At 35.0% G+C, this 26,978-nt stretch overlaps 1 protein-coding gene and 1 long non-coding RNA gene across 2 annotated transcripts in view; both read left to right on the top strand.

The window, feature by feature from the left end:
• The window catches only part of LOC128216447 (uncharacterized), a 38,974-nt gene extending 17,466 nt beyond the window's left edge, over positions 1-21,508 (top strand). The window contains exon 3 of the mRNA XM_052923017.1: positions 19,965-21,508. Coding sequence (XP_052778977.1) covers positions 19,965-20,824 — 860 coding nt within the window. The 3' untranslated portion in view covers positions 20,825-21,508. The remainder of the gene's footprint in view (positions 1-19,964) is intronic.
• On the top strand, positions 8,675-10,216 carry LOC128216448 (uncharacterized). The gene is made up of 4 exons (XR_008258074.1): positions 8,675-8,764; positions 9,234-9,330; positions 9,570-9,666; positions 9,964-10,216. It is a non-coding gene; the product is annotated as an uncharacterized LOC128216448 (long non-coding RNA).
• Positions 21,509-26,978: the final 5,470 nt, after the last annotated feature.

Consider the following 26,978-nt stretch of genomic DNA (forward strand, 5'->3'; position numbering starts at 1 on the left):
TACAAAGGGCCATAATTCTTACAAAATAAGTTTGTATTGAGCAGAAAAAAAGGCTTTGCCTAAAATACAACCTCAGAACTATATTTACAAGTAAAACAAAAAAATCTACAACTTGAAATATGTTTGCTATAATTCTGGTTTTGAGAGAGAATGATCAGAAGAAAACATCTCACATTCACAATCATATTAAAAAATAATTTTTTTTTTAATAAATTCTTTTTCAAAAACACTGCAAAAGACAAGACACTTACATTTCAATTTCTTGATTTAATACATTGATGATTATCAATTCTCATGAAGCGAGGTGGGTCTTACACTCTAACCAGTGCAACTTGCATGTTCTTAGTTGCTCATGTATTACCTTTTTTAAATTTCTCCTCTTGATCTGAGCCACGCCAAAATGATGGGAGATGCTTTTTTTTGTCTTTTCCATCAGAATGTATACCTCTGTGTTTCTGTTTATCTCCTGAAACAGTAATAGTTTATTAATAATAATAACAATAATAATAATTAGTGACTTTTATTGGAATTATTTTCACCGCTTGTGCCTTGCACATTGGGGAACAAAATTGACTTTCGGAAAAATACAAATTCAGGCCAACATCGATAATATATTGGTAAAATATACATATTTTATTTATAACAGTATGCAGTTGTTTTTTTTCAAATACTACATAATTATATTATCAATGATATTTCATAATACAATATAATTTATATAACAAGAGGGCCATGATGGCCCTAAATCGCTCACCTGAGTAAAAGAGTTTAACCTTTGTTATTAATATAGCTTGTTTCTCAAAGAATATTGAACAAGAGCTGTCAAAGTATGTGACAAATGCCCCCCAATGTGACATTGATCTATGAACAAGTACATAAAAAGTTGATCTTGCCTTTATGTGTCAAATACATATTGCAAGTTATATTAAATTGCCTCTGAGCATAGAAAAAAAAACAATCATACTAAATGACAGCCAACACTCTTTATGTCCTTATATTCAGCATTCCATTGTGAATAAACACTTAGTGTATCTTTCACCTTAGAGGTAGGGACATGGGTCTTGCACACGACACGTTGTCTTGGTATGTCGAAAACATATGGCAAGTCATTTTAAAATCTGTCCATATAAGAGAAAGTCACAGCGCGGACACGACAGCCTATATTTTCCTTCAGGTTGCCATGGCAACCAGAGTTCTGCATGGAATTAAATTTTTGAACAATTTTGAAAAAGCACTAACCAAGGATCATTCCTATGAAGTTTCATCAAAATTGTCCAAGCGGTTTAGGAGAAGAAGATGATTGTAACCAATTGTTGACACTTTTCCTTTAGGTTGCCATGTCAACCAGAGTTCTACATGGAACTATTTTTTTTGAACAATTTTGAAAAAGCACCAACCAAGGATCATTCCTATGAAGTTTCATCAAAATTGTCAAAGCGGTTTAGGAGAAGAAGATGATTATAACCAATTGTTGACATTTTCCTTTAGATTGCCATGGCAACCGGGCCAAACAAAATTATGTGAACAAATTTAAGAGAGGTCCATGCAAGGACACTTCAAACCAAATTTGCTGAAGATCTATCAAGGGGTTCATGCGAAGAAAATGTTAAGGTTTTTTTTATTAATTTTAGCTCTGGTGGCCCTTAAAAGGGGCCAAACAAAATTATTTGAAAAGACCTGACAGAGGCCCATGCTAGGATGCTTCAGACTTGAAGATCCATCAAGCAGTTAATAAGATCAAGTTGTTTAAAGGTTTTTCTATTTTTTGCTCTGGTGACCCCTAAAAGGGGCCAAACAAAACCATTTGAACAAAGTTGAGAGAGGACCATGTAAGGATGCTACATATCAAGTATGGAGTCATTCTGACCTTTACTTTCAGGGGAAAAGATGTTTAAGTGACAAGCCAATGTAAAAACAAATGACCCCTGAGCAAGGCCAATTTGACCCCGGGACAATAATTTGAATACCTTTGGTGTAGGTCCACTAGGTAACACTATATACCAAATATGAAAGCTCTAGGTCTTATATTTTGGAGAAGAGGATTTTTAAAGTTTTATTGTATAAGACTATATAAAAATATTGAAAACCTTAGCCTATGAACACGAGGCGTGGCCAATTTTGACCCCAGGGCTAAAGTTTGAACAATCTTAATAGTGGTCCGATAAACAATGCTTCATACCAAATATCTAAGGCCTTCACCTTTTGGTTTTGGAGAAGAAGATTTTATAAGTTTTCATCATATACATATATAAGGAAACCCATGACCGTCCGGGTGGGGCCATTTTTGGACCCCAGGGCCAAAGATTGAACAATATTGGTACAAGTCAACTAGATGATATATCATGCCAAATATCTAAGCTCTTGTCACTACTTGATTTTACGTGTGTATCTATATATGTATATTTGTTATTAATTGTTGTATGTGGCCCATATTGAAAATTGGTATGTGTACTAAATATGTTATCCAGTTTAAATTAAGACGTTAATTGTCTTTGTGAGTTCAGTGAAGATTTTTTAAGTTTTCACTATAACACATATAGAGAAAAACCATCAGCCCCGGGGTGTGGCCAATTTTGACCCCAGGGCCATAATTTGAACAAACTTTGTAGAGGTCCACTAGACGATGAATCATGCCAAATATCTAAGCTCTAAGCAACGTAAGTTCAGAGGAGAAGATTTTTGAAGTTTTAACTATAAACATATAGAGAATATCCTACCCCCCCCCCGGGGCGGGGCCAATTTTGACCCCAAGGCCATAATTTGAACAATCTTTGTAGAGGTCCACTAGACGATGAATCAAGCCAAATATCTAAGCTCTAAGCAAGTTCAGAGGAGATTTTTGATTTTTTTTTAATATAAACATATAGAGAAAACCCATGACCACCCAGGGGCGGGGCCAATTTTCACCCCAGGGCCATAATTTGAACAATCTTTGTAGAGGTCCACTAGACGATGAATCAAGCCAAATATCTAAGCTCTAAGCAACGTAAGTTCAGAGGAGATTTTTGATTTTTTTTTAATATAAACATATAGAGAAAACCCATGACCACCCAGGGGCGGGGCCAATTTTCACCCCAGGGCCATAATTTGAACAAACTTTGTAGAGGTCCACTAGACGATGAATCATGCCAAATATCTAAGCTCTAGTCCAAGTAAGTTAAGAGGAGAAGATTTTTAAAGTTTTCACTACAAACATATAGAGAAAACCCATGACCCCCCGGGGCGGGGCCAATTTTGACCCCAAGGCCATAATTTGAACAATCTTTGTAGAGGTCCACTAGACGATGAATCATGCCAAATATCTAAGCTCTAATCCAAGTAAGTTAAGAGGAGAAGATTTTTGAAGTTTTAACTATAAACATATCAAGTATACCCATGACCCCCCGGGGCGGGGCCAATTTTGACCCCAAGGCCATAATTTGAACAATCTTTGTAGAGGTCCACTAGACGATGAATCAAGCCAAATATCTAAGCTCTAAGCAACATAAGTTCAGAGGAGATTTTTGATTTTTTTTTAATATAAACATATAGAGAAAACCCATGACCACCCAGGGGCGGGGCCAATTTTCACCCCAGGGCCATAATTTGAACAATCTTTGTAGAGGTCCACTAGACGATGAATCATGCCAAATATCTAAGCTCTAATCCAAGTAAGTTAAGAGGAGAAGATTTTTGAAGTTTTAACTATAAACATATAGAGCATACCAATGACACCCCGGGGCGGGGCCAATTTTAACCCCAGGGCCATAATTTGAACAAACTTTGTAGAGGTCCACTAGACGATGAATCATGCCAAATATCTAAGCTCTAGGCCAAGTTAGTTCAGAGGAGAAGATTTTTTAAGTTTTCACTATAAACATATAGAGAAAACCCATGACCCCCCGGGGCGGGGCCAATTTTGACCCAAGGGCCATAATTTAAACAATCTTGGTAGAGAACCATTTGGTGATCCTACCTACCATTTATCAACGGCCTAAGCCTTGTGGTTTGGGAGAAGAAGATTTTTAAAGTTTTTCCTTTCCATTGTCATGGCAACCAGAGTTCTGCATGGAATTCAATTCTTTGAACAATTTTCAAAGGGGACCACCCAAGGAACATTCCTGTGAAGTTTGGATGAAATTGGCTAAGCGGTTTATGAGGAGATGTCGTTTAAAGTAAAAGTTTACGGACAGACCGACGGACGGACGACGGACAAATTGTGATCACAAAAGCTCACCTTGTCACTATGTGACAGGTGAGCTAAAAATTGAAATAACACGGCATAGTTGTTGACAGAACATGAACAAATAAATGTGTAAGACTACTACTTTAAGGGGTGTAAATAACTCAGGGCTTTCACTTTAGGGACATTTGAACACTTTTGATGAAGACCCACTACCACACCCACTAATCCCCCCCTTCTGAAACCATATTTTTTATGGATCAACATATGGTAAAGGAATTTGACAGATGGTAACCTTAGGAACATTTCTGTGACATTATTTTGAAAACAGGCCAGCAGGATCTGAGGAGAAGATTTTTCCATTTAGACATATAGCGAAAAGTAGCTCCGCACCATACAGCAAGTTTTTTTTATGAATCAATATCCGGTGAAGAAAATTCATAGAGGGTATTGAAACATTTTTTTGCTTCATATGAAGACAACTTAACTAGCTCTTCATCATATTAAATAAAAATTCGCATAGTCTATGCCGCACACACAGAGCCCCGCATTTGATCTTTTATCAAAGTTTGATTGAGAGTTTAGTTTCTTGGCACACTATGACAAGTCTTTACAGGTCTATTAAAGCTGCATTCTCACAGATTAATCGTTTTGAAAAAGTTTATTTTTTTATCTTGGAATGAGCCAATTTATGCAAAAATGAATGGAAACCAGTGATTTAAGAGTGCTGACAAAAAATCAGATCACCGATTTTAATTTAAAAAATGGATACTTGTGCATTTTTCTTAAACTGTTAGTAATGCTTTATGCCATTAAAATAAGTTTATTTAGATCTTATGTCAGCAGTCTTATATCACTTCTTTGCAGATATTTTGGCAAAAATTGGCTCATTCAAAGACAAAAAATAAAAGATTTGTCAAAATGGTAAATCTGTGAGAGTGCAGCTTTAAAGTGTTTGAGAAAAGTAATCACCTTATCAACACCGGTAAGAAAACAAATACAGGGCTCTTTGCAGCTGTATAGTCTGTCCTTTAGTTAATTCAAAATGGTGAAGAAAAATAAACGTTGTCTTCTGTTTTAACTTTTAATTCCTTTTCATTCAAAGGAATATTGCCTACTGTTGCAGCATTTGTGACTGCACATATTAATGTGGTATACATGCACACACTGATATATAACAGTATTTGCCAATTTTGGGCTTTCACTTCTTGAACATGTTTTGAGTTTTAGTGATCTGAATAGGCTAATGTTTTTTATGACAATGATGCAGGTGATCTAAAACATATTTGTTTCATCAAAAGATCCAGGAATGAACAAATATTTTTTGTGTGAAAAAACAACAGTTCAATTCATTTTTTTAAGTAATTTTAGTAAAAAACAAAATTTATTTAAGTTAACTATATATATCTCTATATAATTCTATTATTTATTCCACAAAATATATTCCAACAGCAAATTTAAATGATATGCTTTTTTCAACCATTCCAATTTATTTTGTCAATAAGATCATTTAAACTATAAGCAGGCAATAACCACCCTTTAGTTGACTATGTTTAATAAATATCAGTAGGAAAATGACCAACTAAGATCTTAATTATACACAGTAAAGACAGTTACCATGACAATACTTGGTGCTTTTAGATGAAGGCAAAGATAACAGTCAGAGAGTTGCTACTGAAAAATTTCTTATAAAAATTTGATCAGGGTCAGTAGCCTTCAATGATATTATGTCATGGACCTATAAACTATGGTTTATATGTCCGTGATTTATGTATATTGAATTAAAAATAAATAAAAATGTACATTAATTTTACTTTATTCTTCTTTATATCTTAAATTCTGAACAATACAATTTTATTGTTTTATGTCACTGAATGCATGACTTGTGTTCTTTTTTAGTTGCTAAACTTTTAATACTAACATGCCACACATATAATTATATATTAATGTTTTATGCAGTTTTCTTAAATCGTTAGTAAGGCTTAAGCCATTAATCATTAATTTCCGAATGAAATATGCCAATCTTTGATGTTGGCTTTTGTCAGCAATCTTCAATCATTGATTTGCAGATATTTACCAAAAATTTGCTTTTTCCAAGACAAAAATAAAAAAAGTTGTAATATTGGTAAATCTGTGAGAGTGCAGCTTTAATTTATTATAATTTGGCGATTAATTCACGTTTACATATCATATATGTATTTCAAGAAATGGAACTTGATTGGATATTTTAAATATCAAAATATATATTTGATAATCCTATGTGAGTGTCAACATTTATTAAAGTGTGTCAACGTTAATATACCATCCTCCACAGCTCCAACCCTGAAGAACACTCGCACAATATTGTCCCCCACCGCCACTTTTTTATAAGGAAAGTCCCAATAAAATTTAAAACATATTGACCTTAAAACTACTTGTGAATAATAATTTATAATTAATATACTGTCATTTAAACCTTAAAGTTGTTGAAATTATAATAGCTGCATTTTCCACATACTAATAAGTCATTTAAATAGCATAATTCTAGGCACCACCATACTTGTAAGTTTTCTTTTTCTAAGTCTGAATTTAAGTTACTATGAAATGGCCTTATTTATTGCTTTTCCTATGTATTGAATGACTTCGTTCTTTGAAAAAGGCCTTTTCATTGTTTTTATGATCCTTGTGGGAAACAGTGACACCATTCTGTGTATATCATAAACTTGTCAGACACTTTTAAATGTCCCCACACCCTTATGAAAATACGCTCTTTCAATAAGATCGTACGAGCTCGCGACAAGCTCGTTACGACCTTGCACAATCTTAATTTCCCCTGTTGCTTGCTCGTACAAGCTTGTATGAGATCGCGCAAGGTTTTGACAAGAGCAAGCTCGTGCGAGCTTGCACGAGCTTGGACCACAAATTATATTATATGGAGCAAGCTATGAGAACTTAAATTTTTTAACAAACTCTGAAAAAAGACTAAGTCCATAAAATATCAGAAAAATCACCAAATGTCACATTGATGCACATTGTAAATGTAAAACATAACTTAAGTACAAGGACATAATTTTTTTTATTTAATTATATATATTTATAATTATTTATGATTACTGAATAATAATATCTCTTATAATAATAATCATCATCATAAGTGTTGAATACTAAGCACGTATTAAACATATTATACATGTATGAATATCATTAATAATAACACTCAAAAAACAACAGTTAATTTAACCAACAAAAAGATCCAACAAGTACTAGCAATGGGAATCCAACCAATATGACCTGACAACCTACAGTAGCAGTTCAATCATCACTTCATCACTTCATTTTGGTCAAATCAGGCACAAGTAGATATCCATCCATTAAATGCAGTCCAACCAACACTTGTGCTTCCATTAAATATTGTTCAACCAAAACTTGTAAATCAACTGATTATAGCTGTCCAAACAACAATAACTGTCTATCCAACAGTGATTCAAATAACACTAGTTGTCCATCACACATTCTGTCCAACAAGCAGTCCAAACAACACTGGTGGTCCAACCAACACTTCCGGTCCAACCATTTATAATTGTTCAATCAACATGTATGGTCCATCCAATATAGCGGCCCAGTAAGCAATAGATGCCCAACCAACATTAGTGTTTCAACAGGCACTAGCTGTCCATCACGTTGCTACCAATCTAGCAGTCCAACCAATTGTAGTGATGTTCTTCATTGAAAGCAATGATCTCAGAAGATAACATCAGCATATTTGAATAATATCTGTAAAGAAAGGAATGGAACATAAAAGTATATTTTTTATAAAAAAAGTAAATAACTCTCAGACTTATTTATGGATGGGGTTTAAGACAATCTGGACAATTTAAGTGCAGGCCTGGGTGTATGTGACTAGTCCTGTGGCCATCATAATATTTAAACATAACTAACTAGTAACAAATTATTCAGAAGACTACACAGGTGACAGCATGACATAATTGCTCTTTCTAAGTAAAATGTTTATTACATAGTAATACAATACACAAAGCATTATAAATATCATACCTTATATTGATGAGGATTTATATATGTTCATTCATAAGACTTATTAGTTATACCTGGTCATGTACATACAGATTCCTTATAATAGATTTTGATGGTCAGATAGTAAAACAGACTAATGTATTATTTGTATTGATTTTCAAGTAAAACAGACTAATGTATTATTTGTATTGATTTTCAAACAAATATTTTTAGAATAGATGAGAATTATTTGTTGTTAATAATACTCCAATAAGAAAAGTACCGCAGTCTTTTCTGAACCATCTACCCCACCCACCAGAACTAAGTGTCCAGGTAAACAGTCAAGCGATTTATAGCTCAAATAACAAATGTCATTCAAATAATATCACAATAATGTAATATAAATTCATTAAAATGACAAATCTAATATAAATAAATAAATTATAACAAACCTGGAATGATAATTAGTCCGCTGTTATTGTACTTCGTTATAACCCGGAAATAAACCGGAAGTCACCCTGGACCGCAAAGGATTATGGTCTATTGGAAAGTCGAAAATGTTTGTCGAAATAATGCGCCAAATAAACTGAAGTGTTGTTTCGTTTATTAAAGGTAAGTTCAAGCAAAGTTTGGGGTATAATTCAATTACATTTATAAGGATCTTTTACGCTAACATTATTGTTTAAAATAACATAGCAACATTTTAAAGTAATGAACAAATATGTTTTGTTGTAATACATTTTCGCGACAAACGTACGAAATACGTTTTTGTAGAAACACAGTTAAATGAATGTTTGTGACTAGCGTACAGCTAATACTTCATTGTTATATATTTTAACAGCTATTATATTTGTTACTTAATGTAAGTAGGCTATTTTTGTCTAAAAAAAGAATCAATTGCCATAAATGTCCGGCAGCGATGCAAAAGTGGGTGGGAAGGTCAAAAACTAAAACGTTTAAAAAGTCCTTATATAGTTTTGAGGAACGATCTTTTAGGGGAGTGAAACATCTATTATTGGCAACATGTTTTGGTGTAGTAAGTTATAGTTAAGTGTCTGAAATGTTGTTTCGTCTATTTTAGCCGGCCTAAGTGAGCTAACAAAGAAATCATCAGTCCACAAAAGAATCAACCAGGGAAGGAGAAAAACATTCAAAGCTGCAAATTGCCAAATCCATCAGTGAGTAGACTATTTTTAAAGCACATGGTAAGATTTCCATGTTGCAATGGATAAATGGGTATGAATCATGCTAGTGAAATATTGAACCTCAAAACTAAGTAGAAATTGATTTTTTTTAACATTTTAAAGTTTGGTCCTTCAATGGGCTTTTGCATCACTGCTGACCCTTGACCTTTTAAAAAACCACTATGCAAGCAAATTATGGTTTAGTGTCTGAAATGTTGTTTCGTCTATTTTAGCCGGCCTAAAGGAGCTAACAAAAAAATCATCAGTCCAGAAAAGAATCAACCAGTGAAGGAGAAAAACATTCAAAGCTGTAAATTGCCAAATCCATCAGTGAGTATATAGACTATTTTTCAATTCCCATGGTAAGATTTTCATTCTGATTTTGAAAACAATATGGTGAATGTGTGGAGTGGATTTTATTTGTAACGGACAAACACTTATAAAACTATTTTTTAAAAATAAGACTCAATAAATTTGAGCACTTTAGTTTTAACAAATACAATAATCTATCATTAATTTATATACCTGCGACATTGAAATCTTAATTCGCACTGATTTGATAACCAACTGGCCGTTAGTTATTGGAAAATATTGGCAGTACAAATAAAAAAAAGAAATATATTTCAGGTTGGAAGATGGATGTCAAAGTCTCAGACAAAAGCTTCCAGAGTTAAGGAGAGAACACTTCAACAAAAACAAGCACGAGAAGAATGACTGCAAAAAAGTTTTTCGCAGATTCGTTTCCTTATCAAGTGTATTTAAGGAAAATGGACCTGTCTACAGAGACTAGATGTAAATGTCAAGGACTGCAATGAGCAATTCAATGACTCCTTTCTAATTGTGTCAAGTGTCATAAAAAATTAAAACTGTTATAAATGGACGTGTAGTAATGATGAAATTATTACCCTGTTGCGAATAACATTAACTATTCATGAACTTAGTTCATGAATGACATTTTGAAAAAATCATGTTCATGAACTGTCAAGTTCATTAACTAAGTGGGAGTTCATGAACATGATTTGTCCAAATTGTCATTCATGAATAGTTTATGTTTTTCTTTAAAAGCACACGCCAGGGGCTAGAATAAGGTTAGGTGAATAAGGGTCCTCTTATTTAAACTTCAGATAGGCTTGCACAAGCTCGCAAAGTGAATTGTAACGAGCTTATCAAGCTCGTAATATTGCTCATACAAGCTCGTAAAGCTGCCCATGACGAGCTTGTACAAGCTCGCGACGTGAAATGTAACATGCTTGTCAAGCTCGTAAAATTGCTCATACAAGCCTGTAAAGCTGCTCGTGACGAGCTTGTACGATCTTGTTTTTAAGCTTGTACTATCTTAATTTTGAGCGTGTACGAGCTTAAACGAACACGTACGAGCTGGTATTTGTTTCAATTACGGCCCATAATAGCTTAAAGCTCGGGCGCGCTTGCTCGCGAACTAGATTGGGAAGTTGATCGTACGATCCCTTGACAAGCTCGTCTTCTAGCTCGCGATTTTCATAAGGGCAGTAGGACTGCAGGAAAAACCTTGACACTACCTAGTACAGAAAAGATGCTACACTAAATATTAAAAGTTGTAAGTTTCTGGTTCTCAAGCTCTTCAAATTTGTTTAAATTATTACATATAGCTCTATATTTTTAGAATCATTCAATTTTTAAATTATTATCAAAGTGAAGAGTTTGATAAAGATTTAATTTAATACTTTCAATCAATAGCCTTTTTGATACTATAAAATCTATTACTTTAATTATTTTTCCTCCAGAAACCATTCCCTTATATTATAACAAATTGTTCAATAAGGGTATGATTAAGTAAAATCTCCTATTATAAAGAGTACCATATATATTCATAAAAGAAACACAACTTTCACTGCACTAAAAAGACAAAGCATTTGCAAAGCAAAGCAGAACATTAGGTCTCTGGCTAACTGATATATTCACTTAATCATATGACTGAAAATTTTCTTTCTAAAATTTCTTTTTCTTCAACTTTCTTTAAAAATTCTAAAATGGAAAATATGACATATATATATCTCTACTTCAAGAATAAAAAAAAAAAAAAAAAAATCTTTTTCAGGTAAAGAGTATGATTTAGATTTGAATTTTAACAACTTTTTTTATGTAAAATCTATTATTTTTCATTGCCTTCATTCTTAAAGCAAACCCCTTAAATTTCCATTTCCAAAATCTCCAATTATAAAGAATTCCATATTCATTACAGAAACACTGTCTGTTTCACTATTAACTAGTCTAATAAATAAGCAAAGCAATTATTTAAACATAAATTGATATGATGATGTAATAAGAAATGCTAACAGCAATACCGGATTTTATTTACATTTAGAAATGGGATCAAAGATGAGACTTGACATTCTAAATGAATGAGAATGCTTAGAAAATGTACAGAAATATGGAAGATAGTTTTGTTTCTTTATGACACAAATTCAAAGTAATGTTCCTTTCTTGATTGGGTGGGACTAATTTAGCTCCGCCTAAAAATTGTTTTGTCATCAGATTAGGTATTACAAACAATCTGATTGGATCAAAATCCTGACCAGTATAATAAACTCTGAATGGAGGCATCCAATCAAAATCTAGTAATATTTCCATTTGTTTCCAATTGATTGCACCATCAGTGATTTACACAATCAGTGATTTATGGCCTTTTAACTTGTAATGGTCTATTGGCAAGTGCATATATGTCTTATGTTAAATCATGTTTTAAGAGCTAATTAGAATTTTAAAGTCTAAGCTATGTGACAGAAAATTAAAACCAAAATCTTTTTTTGAATTGTAGTAACTGATTCTTATGCATTTGATGAGGTCAGACATTTTAAGATATATAATATTCTGTGGATATGTGTTGATCAAGCATTTAATAACATGCCACAAAGCAGAATATTTATTAGGTCATTTTTTTTTACTTCAGACCCTGGGGCAAGTTTGGAGAGTTGCACAGAATGCTTAAAGAACTAAAGTGTTGGGAATCAGTTCCTGTTTGCAGTGTGTGTATACCACGTGATAAATTGCGTCATAAATGCTACGTCAGAAGGCAATATTTTGATTTGAAAAAAGACTTTAAACGAAGATAACTTTACTATTTCTTCACCATTTTAAATGAAACAAAGCGCAGTCTACGCCACCTACGGAGCCTTGCTTTCGGCCATTTACCAGAGTTTGATTGCGAGTTTAATTTCTTTAAACACTTCGACAAACCTTTTCACAATAAGGCCGTCTGACGGAGCACTGTCAAAACATGATTTTGAAAACGGGTTTGTCGAAGTGTTTGATGAAACTAATGACTTTATCAAATGTCGGTAATAAAACAAATGCGGGTCTCTTTAAGCGGCATAGACTGCCCTTTGTTTCATTTAAAATGGTGGTGTAAAAAAAAAGGTATCTTTGATTTAAGTGTTCATTTTAAGGAAAATGTTGCCTTCCGACGTAGCATATATGACGTAATTTGTCACGTAGTATACACACACTGGTTTGACTATTGGTAATCGGTTCCACTCAAGTTGCTGTTTATTAAGGCCAGAGTTTTTATATCTTTAGATTTACGGGAGCGCCGTACCTAAATATTGCAAAACCCAAATAAAAATAAAATAAAATTTCCTAGTTTTATTTTTATTTTTTCCGACGAACGTTGCTCCAATGTAACGAAGAAAATAAAATTAGTGTTCTATAACCAATATCTCAGAAGCAACTGGTGTACTAATTGTCATTCATTATCGGTATTTTTACTTCAATAATACGTAAACCAGTCGCAAATACGCGGGGAAACAGAAAAGGTACCCGTAACCATAACAACGTCCTGTCAAAAGTGAAAGTAGCGAGTCAATGTCAGCTATATAGAAAGGTTTTACTACCAAGACGTTTAGATGTTTATGTTACCGTCGATAACTTAAGGCGTGTATATTGTGATTTTTTGTAGATCAAGTATGTTGTTCGCGATTCGTGGAATAGATTGCACAACATCCGGTCAAAATAAGGAGACAGAAATTCGTGGGTTGTGTTTGTCAATAAAAAAGTCGTTGGCTCACGTTGTTATATTAAAAGGGATGAATTGGATTACAGCGCAAATATTCAAAGCTTCTGACAAACACAAACTGCAAAATGATATCGTGTTCATCATAGTCAAAATGGATATTTATTTCTGAATTTGACTCTGAGGAGCATTAAACACTGCCTCACGGTCACATATTTGAAGCGAAAAACACAAGATATCTTCTTACGTTCGTAGTTGTCAATTTGTTTAATAATTAATTATAATTTAAATCGTTATAAAATACTGAAAATGAGCTAATAATAACATTGTGTTTGTTTCTGGCAAGACAGAAAACATTGGAACATAAGATAATATTTGGCAGTCAGTGCAAGAAGTCAAACTGATCAGTTGCTCATGTGTCAAAGGGCATCCCAATAGCTGGAATTCGAATGATATTGTTCAGGATCAATTCTAAAATCAGTTTTTAACCAGTTATTTTGAAATATATTACACTTGTCAAGTTTATTTTAATGCTCCCGAATTTTCTTTGGTAAAGTATATAAAATTAATGTAGTTCACAGATATTGACTGTCTATGCTTCCGTAAGCCCTGTCAAACTTTGAAGTGAATACGTATATCCATCAAGGCTTAGACTTTATTTGGTAATATTTTCTATATGAAAACCACATTACGGTAAATGGTCACGGTGCTATATGTTAAAGACATAAAAAACATTTGACCTCCTTTCCGTGTCTTAAACTTTGTTCAATGTTTGATCACTTCACTATTAAAAGGAAATGCTTATATTGTGGGCAAAAGGTTAGAAATGGGCAGGCCATTTTAACTTCTTTATTACACTGACATGTTTCATAAAATCTATGGGTTGATAATATATGCATCACATGTATGCATAGATGCATTTGAACAAATATCTACTTAACAATTATGCACTAATCAATTGTAACCACAGCCCCCCGCTCCGGTCCGTGGTATACCGGGGATAGCCGGGGAAATGGGCCATGTTTTTACCTCCCAGGTGGTCCCGCAGTGCCGGGTGAATCCGGTGGTTTTGTCTTCGCGCAAAATATAGCGGGGAATGGGCCTTACGTAGGGTCCCTGAGGTGCGGGGGCATTTGGCAGGGATTTTACCCTCAGTTTGTTCCTGCAGGACATGGATTTTACCCGGAGTTGGCTGGACCTGGGGTGCCGTGGTTACAATTGACTGGTGCATTAATTTCAATAAGTGCTTGAACTGTGTTAAGGTAAATATTTTCAGTCTTTAAAAGGATCTTTAATTATGCTTTTGAAACTTTATGGTGGTCTTTCACCCTTTGTTCAGCCTATGAAAAAGCTGACACAAGTAAGGTGTGTTTTGTCTTCATGATATAAGAAGATTTAAAAAATCAAAAAAATCGAAGAAAAATCCATTTTATTTTTATTTATTTCTCCTTCGGGACATTTTATGCATTTTATTTTAATTTTTATTTCCTCCTCCTTACCCAACTTTTTGAAAAATCTCCCGTAAATCTAATGATAAAAAAACTGGCCTAATAGAAGAATTTTTTTTTGACAATACCTGGTACCATACTTGTAATTTTATTCTTGTACAAAAACTCATCATCCTTTACTCTACTTATGTTAGGTAAAGGATTGAAAATGTCTAGTTATTGTATTTTATGGAATTATTTTTACCACCTGTACAATATAATTTGGGAAAAAAAGGTTGACATTGGGAAAAATACAAAATCAGGCTTAAATATCTAATTTAGATTTTAATGGCAAAATATATCATCGAAATTAGAGTTCAGGATGAACAAGCCTGAATTATTACTCTATTGCTTGGCATATTTTTGCCCTGCTATATTAAATTCAGAATTAGAACAAGCCCGGATGACATAATTTTCACCAGTGCAGGGTTGTGGGCTTGTGCTAATTCGATATACTACATGATTTTTATGCATATATTATTTTGTTAATTTATAGTAAGTCTTGTCAAGATTTTTTATTCATTAATGTTATGAAATCTCCACTTATCAATTTTGGAAAACATAAAATATGGTGAAAACTGGACAAGTTTTCTCTAGGGAAGAAGGCAGTAAGACAGTAAATTTCACCAAAAAAACACACTATTAATGTTGTTGTTGCTTTAGCCATATTGTTAATGATTACAACCAAACAAAGTTGACAAGATGAAAGAAGAAAAACTGATTTCAGGAACATACCAGTTATTTTTTCATTATAATTGATCATCAGAACATCACTAATTACTAATTAGTATAGTCTATCTATATCATTATTAAAAAAAAGAACATGGAAATTATATTGATATAGTATATGAAACATAATACTTGAAACTTAATGAAATCTCAAAACACTGAAGTATAAGCAATAGTGTTGTGCCAATGATCAGTTATAATCGACAATTGATCGGAAAGGCCTTCATCGGCGACAATCGATAGTGAAATTTGAACAATCGATTATAGAAACAAGAGACGTAACCACTACCGACTACCAGTTAAAAGATTGTCTTGAAAATATATTTTGTTTCTGGTCAATACATGTTAATGTTGAAATGTTCATGTGGTACTATGTTGTGTTATCTAGTCATATTATCATATCAGTAGCTCACTACAGTACCTTATTACAAATTTTCTTTGTAATTTAACTGCAAAAGGATTGGTTCTCAACATCACACTTTTGTGGTTTTAAAATGTTATTGTTTACTTCTTATATCATGTAAGAATTTAGTTTTCTCAGTTTTCTGAAAGAAAATGTTCTTGTAAAACATACAGAATATTCAACTGCTTGTTTTACTTGTTACTGACTGATTATCAAAACGAAATTGATATTTTTCTTTGTGTTTACTTTACACATGTATTCAATACCGTACACAAAATTTAGAGCCTGCGGTCTCATGATCTGTAATAGTAACTTGTAAACACTAAAGTATAGTTGCATTCTGAATAAATAATGTAATTTATACAAATAAATGTACAAATAATATTGTAAGGGAACATTTTTTCTTAAACTGGTTCATGTAGTTTATAAATCAATATGCCTTATATATGATGACCAAAGATAGTTAAATAATGATTAAAGCGATTAATAATCGATCATTGATTGTTTTCATAAACCGATTATCTATAGTAATATTTCAGTCTGATTCCCAACACTAATAAGCAATAAAAACAGTCAATTGTATATATAATTTATATATCAACATCTACAGATACTTAGCCATAAGTTTTCAATTTTGGATAAAATTAACAAAATTAGAATTGCGTACCTTCCTGTGCACATCTGTTTAATGAAATGAATAAATTTCCTTTATCATTAAGTAAAACAGTTTTTAAAATAACAATTGAAGGATTAAAATTTTGAGCTACTAATTGCATTACCATAGATCTACTCAAATTTTGACACTTTTTAAAGAATAACCAATAATAATTTCCAAATCTTCAAATGTAAAAAATCTACAGCATTCTTCCAAAATGGAAATATTTCATACTTGACGGAGTTCTTATTGAAAAATTGTCCCGAGGTAAAATGGTATTATTAAAAGTTTTTAAGGTGGGGGGGATTATTTTTTCTGGAGGGGGGGTCGTTGCCGGGTCCGGACCGATTGAGGTTCCAAAGTTTTAGAAGCCCTGATTAAAACATGTGCTTAACAATATTCCCAAATAATTTGGTACAGTATGACAAAAAAATAAGCTCATGATTGTGACGAATCATTGTTTCTATGTCTGCATAAGCTCACGATTGTGACGAATCACTGTTTCTATGTCTGCAATCAATTTTTTGAAAAAAAGGTAAAAAAGTGTTATTGTTTATCCTTCAAACTAAATTCAATTGACACAAGTCTATTGCTAACTATTGCACCAGTCAATTGTAACCATGGCCTCCCCAGGTTCGGGGAATATTGGGGATTTTCGGTCCAGCCAACCCCGGCTTTAAAAAGCTACAATAATTAGCGATCAGGGATACTTTTTTTTATTATTTTGACATTTGTTATTAAAGTAAACCTGGGAGGAAAAGTGCGCCCCGTGTGGGGCTCGAACCCACGACCGCCGGAACACTAGCACGGCGCTCTAACCAACTGGGCTACCCGGGCGGCTGGTTCTAACCGACACTAACTACATTATGTATCCCTGTCTCGTGTCTGCCATAGTCTAAAAATCGTCAAAAGACTCGTTGAAGGCCATTTAGGTGGACTAACGCCTGCTTAAATTCCTTCCTTGCAGGGATGAACTGATGGTAAAATGTCCTCGCACCAAAGGGAACCTAGGTTACGCCCATTCCCGGGGAAATTTTGAGGGGAAAAAGCAGACAAAGCTTTGCGGAGTAATGTCACTATGTGGGGGGGGGGGGCGCATACCTGTGCGTGATAAAAAATAACAAACAATTCTTATCATTTAAACCATCATGAAAACAAAAGGCATTAAGACTTACCATACAGTTGTCTTCATTAAGTCCATAGCCCAAAATTTTATGATTGTCCATTTCAATCCATTTTTTAGACGAATGTTCGTCTGAGGTCACCGGAGTAGGTCCTACTTGATTTGATGCTAAACCGGTTTAAGAAAATGTTCGTCTCCTACGCAGTAACCTCCCCTATTGTACAGTAGCAAATATAAATTCCATCACAAAATCTTCGCCTAACTCTCATAAATGTGATTTAAAAATATGTTAATATTTAATCAACGTGTTTAACGATCTAGCATTCATCTTTAAAACATTATTATAGTATCTTTATCCTCCATTCACAAACACGTGGACATGATAAGAAAAGTATATGCGTATATTTGATAAACGAACAAAAACATGCAAACAGGTAGTAGGATGAAACAATATGAACAATATCATTCCTAATGCTTAGAACGTATACTTGATCAAAGATAATGACATTCAAGACATGAGTTTTTAAACTACATGAATTGCGTGAAGGGCTATACACTTTTGCAAAAAAATACCCCTTGCAATAGTATTTGGATATATTTACTTCTTATTTATCAATGTAAAGCTATCATTCAGTTACGGCAGGTGTTCAATGTAACTGAGCACAATTTAAGAGTGTAAACGAATTTCGTCACTGCTTTTAGCTACAGCTCTTAAACCCTGACAATAAGTGAACCGAGAAAATGGCTCCTTTTCAAAGAATCATTTGAAATGGATGAATTCTGAAACAAAGAATGATTGTTGAGCTTATTTTTTACAAAGTATTAAGTCAATACACAATATTAGAGAACATTTATAAATAATATCACTGACATAACAAATAATTGTTTAACCTATAATATGTTCGTGATAGTGCTATCATACATACAGTATATGTACCCATTTGATAAGGCAAGAAAAATAACATACCGTGAGTGATGGAAACGAAATAATAAAAAGAAGCCACTTTTGCATAGGATAAAAGATACACATCGAAAGGTTTTTTCTTTAATTGGAGTGATCAAATTAAGTTTGTCACTAAGTCAACATAGTTTAATGTACCTACTGACAATATAAGATGGTGTTCTCTAACCTATTCGATTAAAAGAAAGACACAAATTGAGCCCACCAGGAAATGAAAATCAGTAAGTTATTCTTTTTAAAAGTATTTAATATTTTCGAGCATCTAGGACCACAAGGCTTAAGAAAAGGATAAACAATTCGCAAATCTGACGCAGTTGTATATGAGATCACTGTTTTAGATTGCACACAACGTCACAAGTGAAAACACCGATGTAATACTCGAAATCAGGTAACATCTTGCAATGTTATTTTCTTGAATAATCTACAATATTAAATTAATGAGCAATAATATCATGACATGTATATATCCCAACTTTATTTCTCCCCAGCAGATGTTATACAGTGGAAGTCTCCAACTGGTGATTCCTCCAACTTCTGTGATCACCAACTTCTGTGATCTCCAATTGGTGGCTTTTATCAATAGAAATTGACTGTGGAATTCTCCAATTGGAATTTTCCCCAATTGGAGAGCCGTTTTTACAAAACCATAATTTTTGATTATTTATTAGATTTTAATTATGTTTATGAATCTAGTATTACAGACATACATAGAAATGTAATTTTCTGTTCCAAATTGTAATATTTGATTTTTTTCAAATTGCTGATTTTTTCCCCCGTTTCGTCTCATATGGAAAATTCTCCAATTGGAGTTTGCCAAAACCCCGCGGGGGACCTAAAATCCAATTGGTGGCCAACGGGAGAAATCAATTTTGGAATTAAAATTTTCATATTTCTTAAAACTTTTTTTTTAATTTTACTTAAAATATTTCTTATTTAATGGGCAAACTTTCTATGTGTCGCTTTTGAAGTTGATATCTAAGATAATAAAAAAACTAAGTTTGCAAGTAAACCGGATTTGCAAACTTATACCGGATGCTGTTCATGTACAATTTACTTAGTTCAGATTTGAAATCAATCCAAGAATATTTATTTTTTATGAAGCTTCAAATATCTCTTTGTGTATATGCCCATGCTATATTTTTTATATTGCTTCATACACAAAGATACCTGCGTTTACTTAGAACATATCTTAGTCTGCTAAATGTTAAATAACAGTGAAGCGGACAAAAATAAATACAATTACAAGTTGTTGTTCATTAAAAGTTTTATTTCGATATTACAGCCTTAAACCAGAGCCGTACAGACCTAAGCCAGTCCCAGTTTAGGAAGCTGCCTGACATCCCAGTAAAGGCATTAACTGACACCAATGACTGCTGCCTGAGCAGTGTAGTCCTTCTGCCAGGTGACAGGCTCATACTGGCTGATTGGTATAATTGCTCAATCAAGCTGGTGGACACCCTTACCAACAGGGTGGTGTCCAAGGTGAATCTGCCAGGTGATCCATGGGACCTGTGTCTACTGCCCGGGGACAGGGCAGCCATCACTCTGCCGGGGTTAAAAAAGATACAGTTCTTATCTACCCAAGGAAATGTCACGCAACAGGATGTTGTTAAAGTAGATGGAGAATGTCGTGGAATAGATTTCTGTGATGACAATCTGATAGTGTCCTTTACCAACCCAGGCAAGGTTGTGTTGATGGACATGAAGGGAAAGGTGAAGAAGAGTGTGTACAAAGACAGCAGTGGAAAACCTTTGTTTAAGTCAACCTGGTATCTGACAGTGACCAGAGAGAGCCAGACTCCTCCAGTCATATATGTCTCAAACATGCTTACCAACACCATAACCAAGCTGAGCATCTCACTAGAGGTGCTCAAGTCATACCAAGACCCGATACTGAGATCACCATGTGGTCTAACAGCCGTGGGGGACAACCAGCTGCTCGTGTGTGGGAGGAACAGTGACAACATCCTGTTACTGGACACGCCCACCGGCAAGATAACCCAACTGTTGGGGAAGGAAGAGGGGATAGAGAGTCCATGCAGTGTGGCTTACTGTCCACTGAAGAAGATGTTATTTGTCACCTGTAGTCAGGATGGCAGACCTGATTCGGATAATTTCGTAAAAGTTTTAAACTTAGTATAGATCATGTCAGTCAGTTAATATGAGTGAAATTTGTATCAGGTGTGAAGTAATTGTAATGTTCAAGCATCATTCTAATGTATACTATCATACTGACAATACGCATATACAATGCTTTATTTCACATACCGCGCGATTCAATTACTGTCAAAGTATTTGACTGAATCTTGACTTTTAAATAATGTTGAATTCTTACAGTTTTCATTAGTGTCAAGTCGTGTAGTAATGTGTTATAAGATATACGAGTATGAGAATGTGTATTATTAATTGAAATGTTAGTAGCTGATTGTGTATGAAATATACCAACAAGTTGGTTTCTTACTTGTGAATGTTTAATCAAACAATGTAATTGTGTAATAGAATGATTCAAAATATAGATTATAGAGTTATAGACACGATGTGTCATTTTTCAATCAGTTTGTATTTAGTTAATATGTTGTTTATAATGTGTTTATTTTGAAATTAAACATACATGTACGTGTCCTTATATATGTATATTGAGTGAATAATTCTATAGACATTGACCTAAGTGTGTATTGTTTCCAAAAATATGGATTAAATTGTTTGAACAGACATTGACCATGGTTAAAATAGTTTCCTCATATATTAATTGAATGATTAAACAGACATTGACCAATGTGCAACTTGATTCCTCAAATATTTATTGAATAAATTATCCAAACATTGGGTGTACTAGATGCAACTAATGTCAAAAAAGGGTTTAAATGGACTCGCTCATGTTTTTGGGAAAAAACAATTTTCCCAAGTAATGCATCTGAACTGAGTTATCGTATCATTAATTTACTGTTTGAAACCTTAATTACAGCAAAAGATACAATTAAAGTACAGTCAAATCCCGTTGGCTCGAACTCGATTGGCTCGAATTCCTTGTTAGCGCAAACTGATGTAAACGACCGATTTCATTATACTGAAAGAAAGCATTACCGCTTGGCTCGAATTTTTCGAGGTATTTTCGACGGTCCCTGGGGGTTCGAGCCAACGGGGTTCGACTGTATAAAAATAAATTCTGGTCTTATTTGACAGCATATTTAATGTGACCCCCCCCCCCACCCCGCTGGCACAGTCCAAATATTTTTAGAAAATCGATAATTTGGCCACTCGAACTCATTCACAAGTTTGTGGATTTTCGAACCTTTCCTTAATTAATTAAAAGCTTCGCGTGATAATATCAATCTACCAATCTCACAACAGCCTTTAGCTAATTTGTAACGGATGTGGAACTCGTGGAATTCAAAGACAATCCGTTTACTAGTATATATCAACATTTGTTTAAGAGGTGCAGCTGTCATAGTTTTAATTGGCGTTCATTATAAAATATATTTCAATATTTTTGTAAATTGGCCAGAAGGAAGTGTCAGATTTTTTTCGCATTTTTGCTAAAATAACTTATATACGCGTCGTCGGTTAGTGCTAAAAGATTCTATCTGACACAATTCGATTTCTCACATCGAGTGATACATTTGGCGCATCTCGACTACCGATATTTCATCATAAAGTAATTGGTATAGAGATGCCTAAACTAAATTATACGACGATAACATTACCAATTTTAAAAACGTGGGTAAATTATCTAGATTGCGGAAGATAAGCAGTGTGTCTTTGGATAATTTTTCGTTTCTTTACGCCCATCGACTGACATTTGGGTGAACATTTCTTCGTTAAATGCCTGACACTTCCTATATTATGGTGTACTATTTTCTAGTCTGAAATTCAGCCTTTCGAGTTATGCAATAAAATATATGAATTTTCGGGGTAAGTTTTGTTTAATTGAATTGAGCAATTAATTGAAAACAATGTGTTCAAAATGTATTTTTAACGTTGAATTCGATACGCCTATTACTCGGCCTTTGTCACCGATTTAATATTTTAATGTTGCGGTGTCAACTGAAAATAAATCATTTTCATGTTGAGGTTTTTATTGATTATTGATCACATATCTAAATCTCTTTCAATTTGCATCTGCCGCTTTACATTGATTAATATGGTAGTTTTGTGAAAACATTGCTCTGCGACCAATGCATGATTTCGGTGTAGCTCGAAAACACTGCCGGACCAACCCCTGTGACTCACGCACATATACGTGCACGCATGCACATACACGCACATTTGCTAACCTGCTTTATGGCACATCGACATGCACTCAACATGTAATGGTGTCAGCGATAAAGCCATTCTCAATCATTTGGATTTAGCTTGATGTTATTTAAACGACTCAAAATGTAATTCCATTAGCTTAAAAAATGTGTAATTTAAATGACTCGTTAATGGTTTAGAAAATTCAACGTGCGGTTTTTGTCGACACCGTGAAGTGTCTCAATAAAACTGGTAACAGCGTCATATCCGCAGGTGGCCGTATTCTGACATCTATCAAATCGCTTACCGGAATCGCGATACATAGAGAGCAAATGTTTTATTACAATTCACTGGTTGAGTCTACGGTCGTGTCTACTGGCCTGTCGTTATTTTCCGAGTGGTTGAACGAATTTAATCACCCCGTCCTAATAGCACACGATGCAGCTTTCGACACAAGAGTAGGAATAAATAAATGTCTGCGCTTCAATTTAATCTGTTTTTGCATCCTCGGCAACCCAGCGTATCGTAACATATATGATACCCTGGACAAAACAGCTGTAAAAATCTCGTACTCATGGATTATTTATAAGGCGAAATCCAGCAGCTTGATAAGTCGCCTGAGACACACCTCATGCGTTGCGGAAATGACCGAAAAGTTACGGATGTAATCTCGGTTCGAAATAATCCAAAGAGATCACGGCTCACAAATCGTTTTAGGCAGGATATTGTTAAATATGCTGATAGCTCTTCCCAAAGGAGATTGTTTGAGATATATTTGTATGATTAGTAGTATGAAGATCCCTGTTTTATATCATTGCTTGCGGCAGTTACACTCAGTGGTTGTTAAACATTTTATATCTATATTTATAAACAGCGCTTTTTTATTTTCCCTAGCTATTTTCATTAACTAGTATGTACAAAGCCTCATTGTTCAGTTCCCTGGCTGATACTGCCCCCTAAGGTTACACCGAACACTTCCCTGGCTGATACTGCCCCCTAGGGTTACACCGAATACTTCCCTGGCTGATACTGCCCCCAATGGTAACACCGAACACTTCCCTGGCTGATACTGCCCCCTGGGGTTACACCGAACACTTCCCTGGCTGATACTGCCCACTTGGGTTACACCAAATACTTCCCTGGCTGATACTGCCCCCTAAGATTACACAAAACACTTCCCTGGCTGATACTGCCCCCTAGGGTTATTTACACCAAACACTTCCCTGGCTGATACTGCCCCTAGTGTTACACCGAACACTTCCCTATCTGATACTGCCCCCTAGGGTTACACCGAACACTTCCCTGTCTGATACTGCCCCCTAAGGTTACACCGAACACTTCCCTGGCTGATACTGTTCCCTAGGGTTACACCGAACACTTCCATGGTTGATACTGTTCCCTATGGTTACACCGAACACTTTCCTGGCTGATACTGCCCCCTAGGGTTACACCGAACACTTCCCTGGCTGATACTGCCCCCTAGGGTTACACCGAACACTTCCCTGGCTGATACTGCCCCCTAGGGTTACACCGAACACTTCCCTGGCTGATACTGCCCCCTAGGGTTACACCGAACACTACCCTGGCTGATACCGCCCCCTAAGGTTACACCGAACACTTCCCTGGCTGATCCTGTTCCCTAGGTTACACCGAACACTTCCCTGGCTGATACTGCCCCCTAGGGTTACACCGAACACTTGCCTGGCTGATACCACCCCCAGGGTTACACCGAATACGTCCCTGGCTGATACTGCCCCCTAAGGTTACACCGAACACTTCCCTGGCTAATACTGACACCTTAGGTTACACTTTGGTCAACGGAATACTTCTCTGACAGATACTGCCCCCTCATGGTTACACCGTATACTTTTCTGACTGATAGTGTCCCTAAGGTTACACCGTATACTTCCCTGGCTGATACAATGCCCTATGGTTACACCATATACTTTTCTGACTGATACTTTCCCCATGGTTCCACCGTATACTTCTATGACTGATACTGCCCCCTATGGTTACACCATATACTTCCCTGGGTGAGACAGCCCCTAATGGTTACACTGTATTCTTCTCTGACTGATACTGCTCCACTATGGTTACACCATGTACTTCTTTGACTGAGACTGTCCCTTATGATTAAAACGTATTCTTCACTGGCTGTAAGTGCCCCCTATTGTTACACCGTATACTTCTCTGGATTATACTTTCCCTTTGGCTACACCGTATACTTCTCTACGCTTATACTTTCCCCATGGTTCCACCGTATACTTCTCTGGCTTATACTGCCCCGTATGGTATATTATATATTTATCTGGCTAGTGCTGCCCCTATGGTTACACCATATTCTACTCTGGCTAATAATGCCCCGTACGGCTACAGCATTTACTTCTCTGGCTTATATTGCCCCCTGTGGTTATATTGTATATTTCTCTGGCTTGTGCTGCCCCCTATGGTTACACCATATTCTACTCTGGCTAATAATGCCCCCTACGGCTACATCGGTTACTTCTCTGGCTGATTCTGCCCCATTTGGTTACACCATATATTTCTCTAACCGATATTTTCCCTAATAATTACACCATATACCTCTCTGACTGATACTGCCACCTTTGATTACACCATATACTTCTCTGGCTGATTATGTCCCCTATGATTGCACCATATATTTATCTGACCGATATTTCCCCTTATAATTACACCATATACCTCTCTGACTGATACTGCCCCCTATGGTTACACCATGTACTTCTCTGAATGATACTATCCCCTATGGTTACACCATGTACTTCTATGAATGATACTACCCCATATGGTTACACCGTATACCTCTCTGACTAATACTGCGCCCTGTGATGACCCCTTTTACTTCTCTTTACCATATGGTGGCTTTTTCTTTATAAAACTAACTTTAAGAAGACTTATTTGTGATTGAGAAACAAATAAGGGAGGGAGAAAGTATTTTTATGTCTATGTTATAACTTTTTAGATGCCCATCTAGACAAAGCAGCTGATAATCATAAAAAATAAAAGTAATGACGGGCGGACCTAAGTAAGGGCGGTAAACTAAAAAGAAACTGTTTTGTTACATCTTATTGGGTGTTGAACGAACTATAAAACCAAGAATTTGCAAAATATTTACTTTTTTCTTCTCTGACTGGTACTGTCCCCTATGATGACGCCGTATACTTCCCTGGCTGATACTCCCCTCTATGAAGGCTGTTTCTTTATAAAAATAATCTGTTTTGGGATATTAAACTCATGGGAGAGGGCGAAAGTATTTTAGAGTCAGTGTGATCATTGAAAAATAATGACGGGCGGAAAAAACTAGGGAAGGGGGGTGGGGGCGGGATCGTAATCAAACTGCTTTACGTCTTATTGGGTGTGTTTCAATTACTATAAAACCAAGATTTTGTAAAATAATTACGGTATTCTGATTTCATTCAAAACGTGTGTTTAAATTCAAATTCATGTTCAAAATAGAGGCTTAATAGGAATATGCTTTTAAGTATAATTTTATTCTATATCATTTGAGTAAACAACATTTTTTATCACCAAAACTAAGTAATAAGTTTCAAACACAACACTCGGCATGTGTAGTTTATTATATTAATTATGTTCATACAATTTCCTTAGTTCAGATTTGAAAACGACCCATGAATATGCATTATTAAGCTTCAAATATCTCTTTGCGTACATGCCGATGCTATATTTTGTTTATGCATTCATCAAGATCATGATACATGCGTTTACTATGAACAGATCTTAGTTTGCAAAATGTTGAATTATAGTGATGTAGATATAAATTAAGAAACACTAGTGCAAGTAGTTGTTCATTAAACCAGAGCCGTACAGACCTGAACCAGACCCTGTTTAGCAAGCTGCCTGACATTCCAGTGAAGGGATCAACAGACAACCGGGACTGCTTCCTGAACAGTTTGGCCCTCTTGCCAGGGGAGAGGCTCCTGATGGCTGACTTCAACAATAACTCGGTAAAGCTTGTGGACACCCCTACCAACACGATGGTGTCCCAGGAGAAACTGCCAGGTGAGCCGTGGGACCTGAGTCT

The sequence above is a fragment of the Mya arenaria genome, chromosome 14, assembly GCF_026914265.1.
Source record: "Mya arenaria isolate MELC-2E11 chromosome 14, ASM2691426v1".
NCBI classification, from domain to species: Eukaryota; Metazoa; Mollusca; class Bivalvia; order Myida; family Myidae; genus Mya; species Mya arenaria.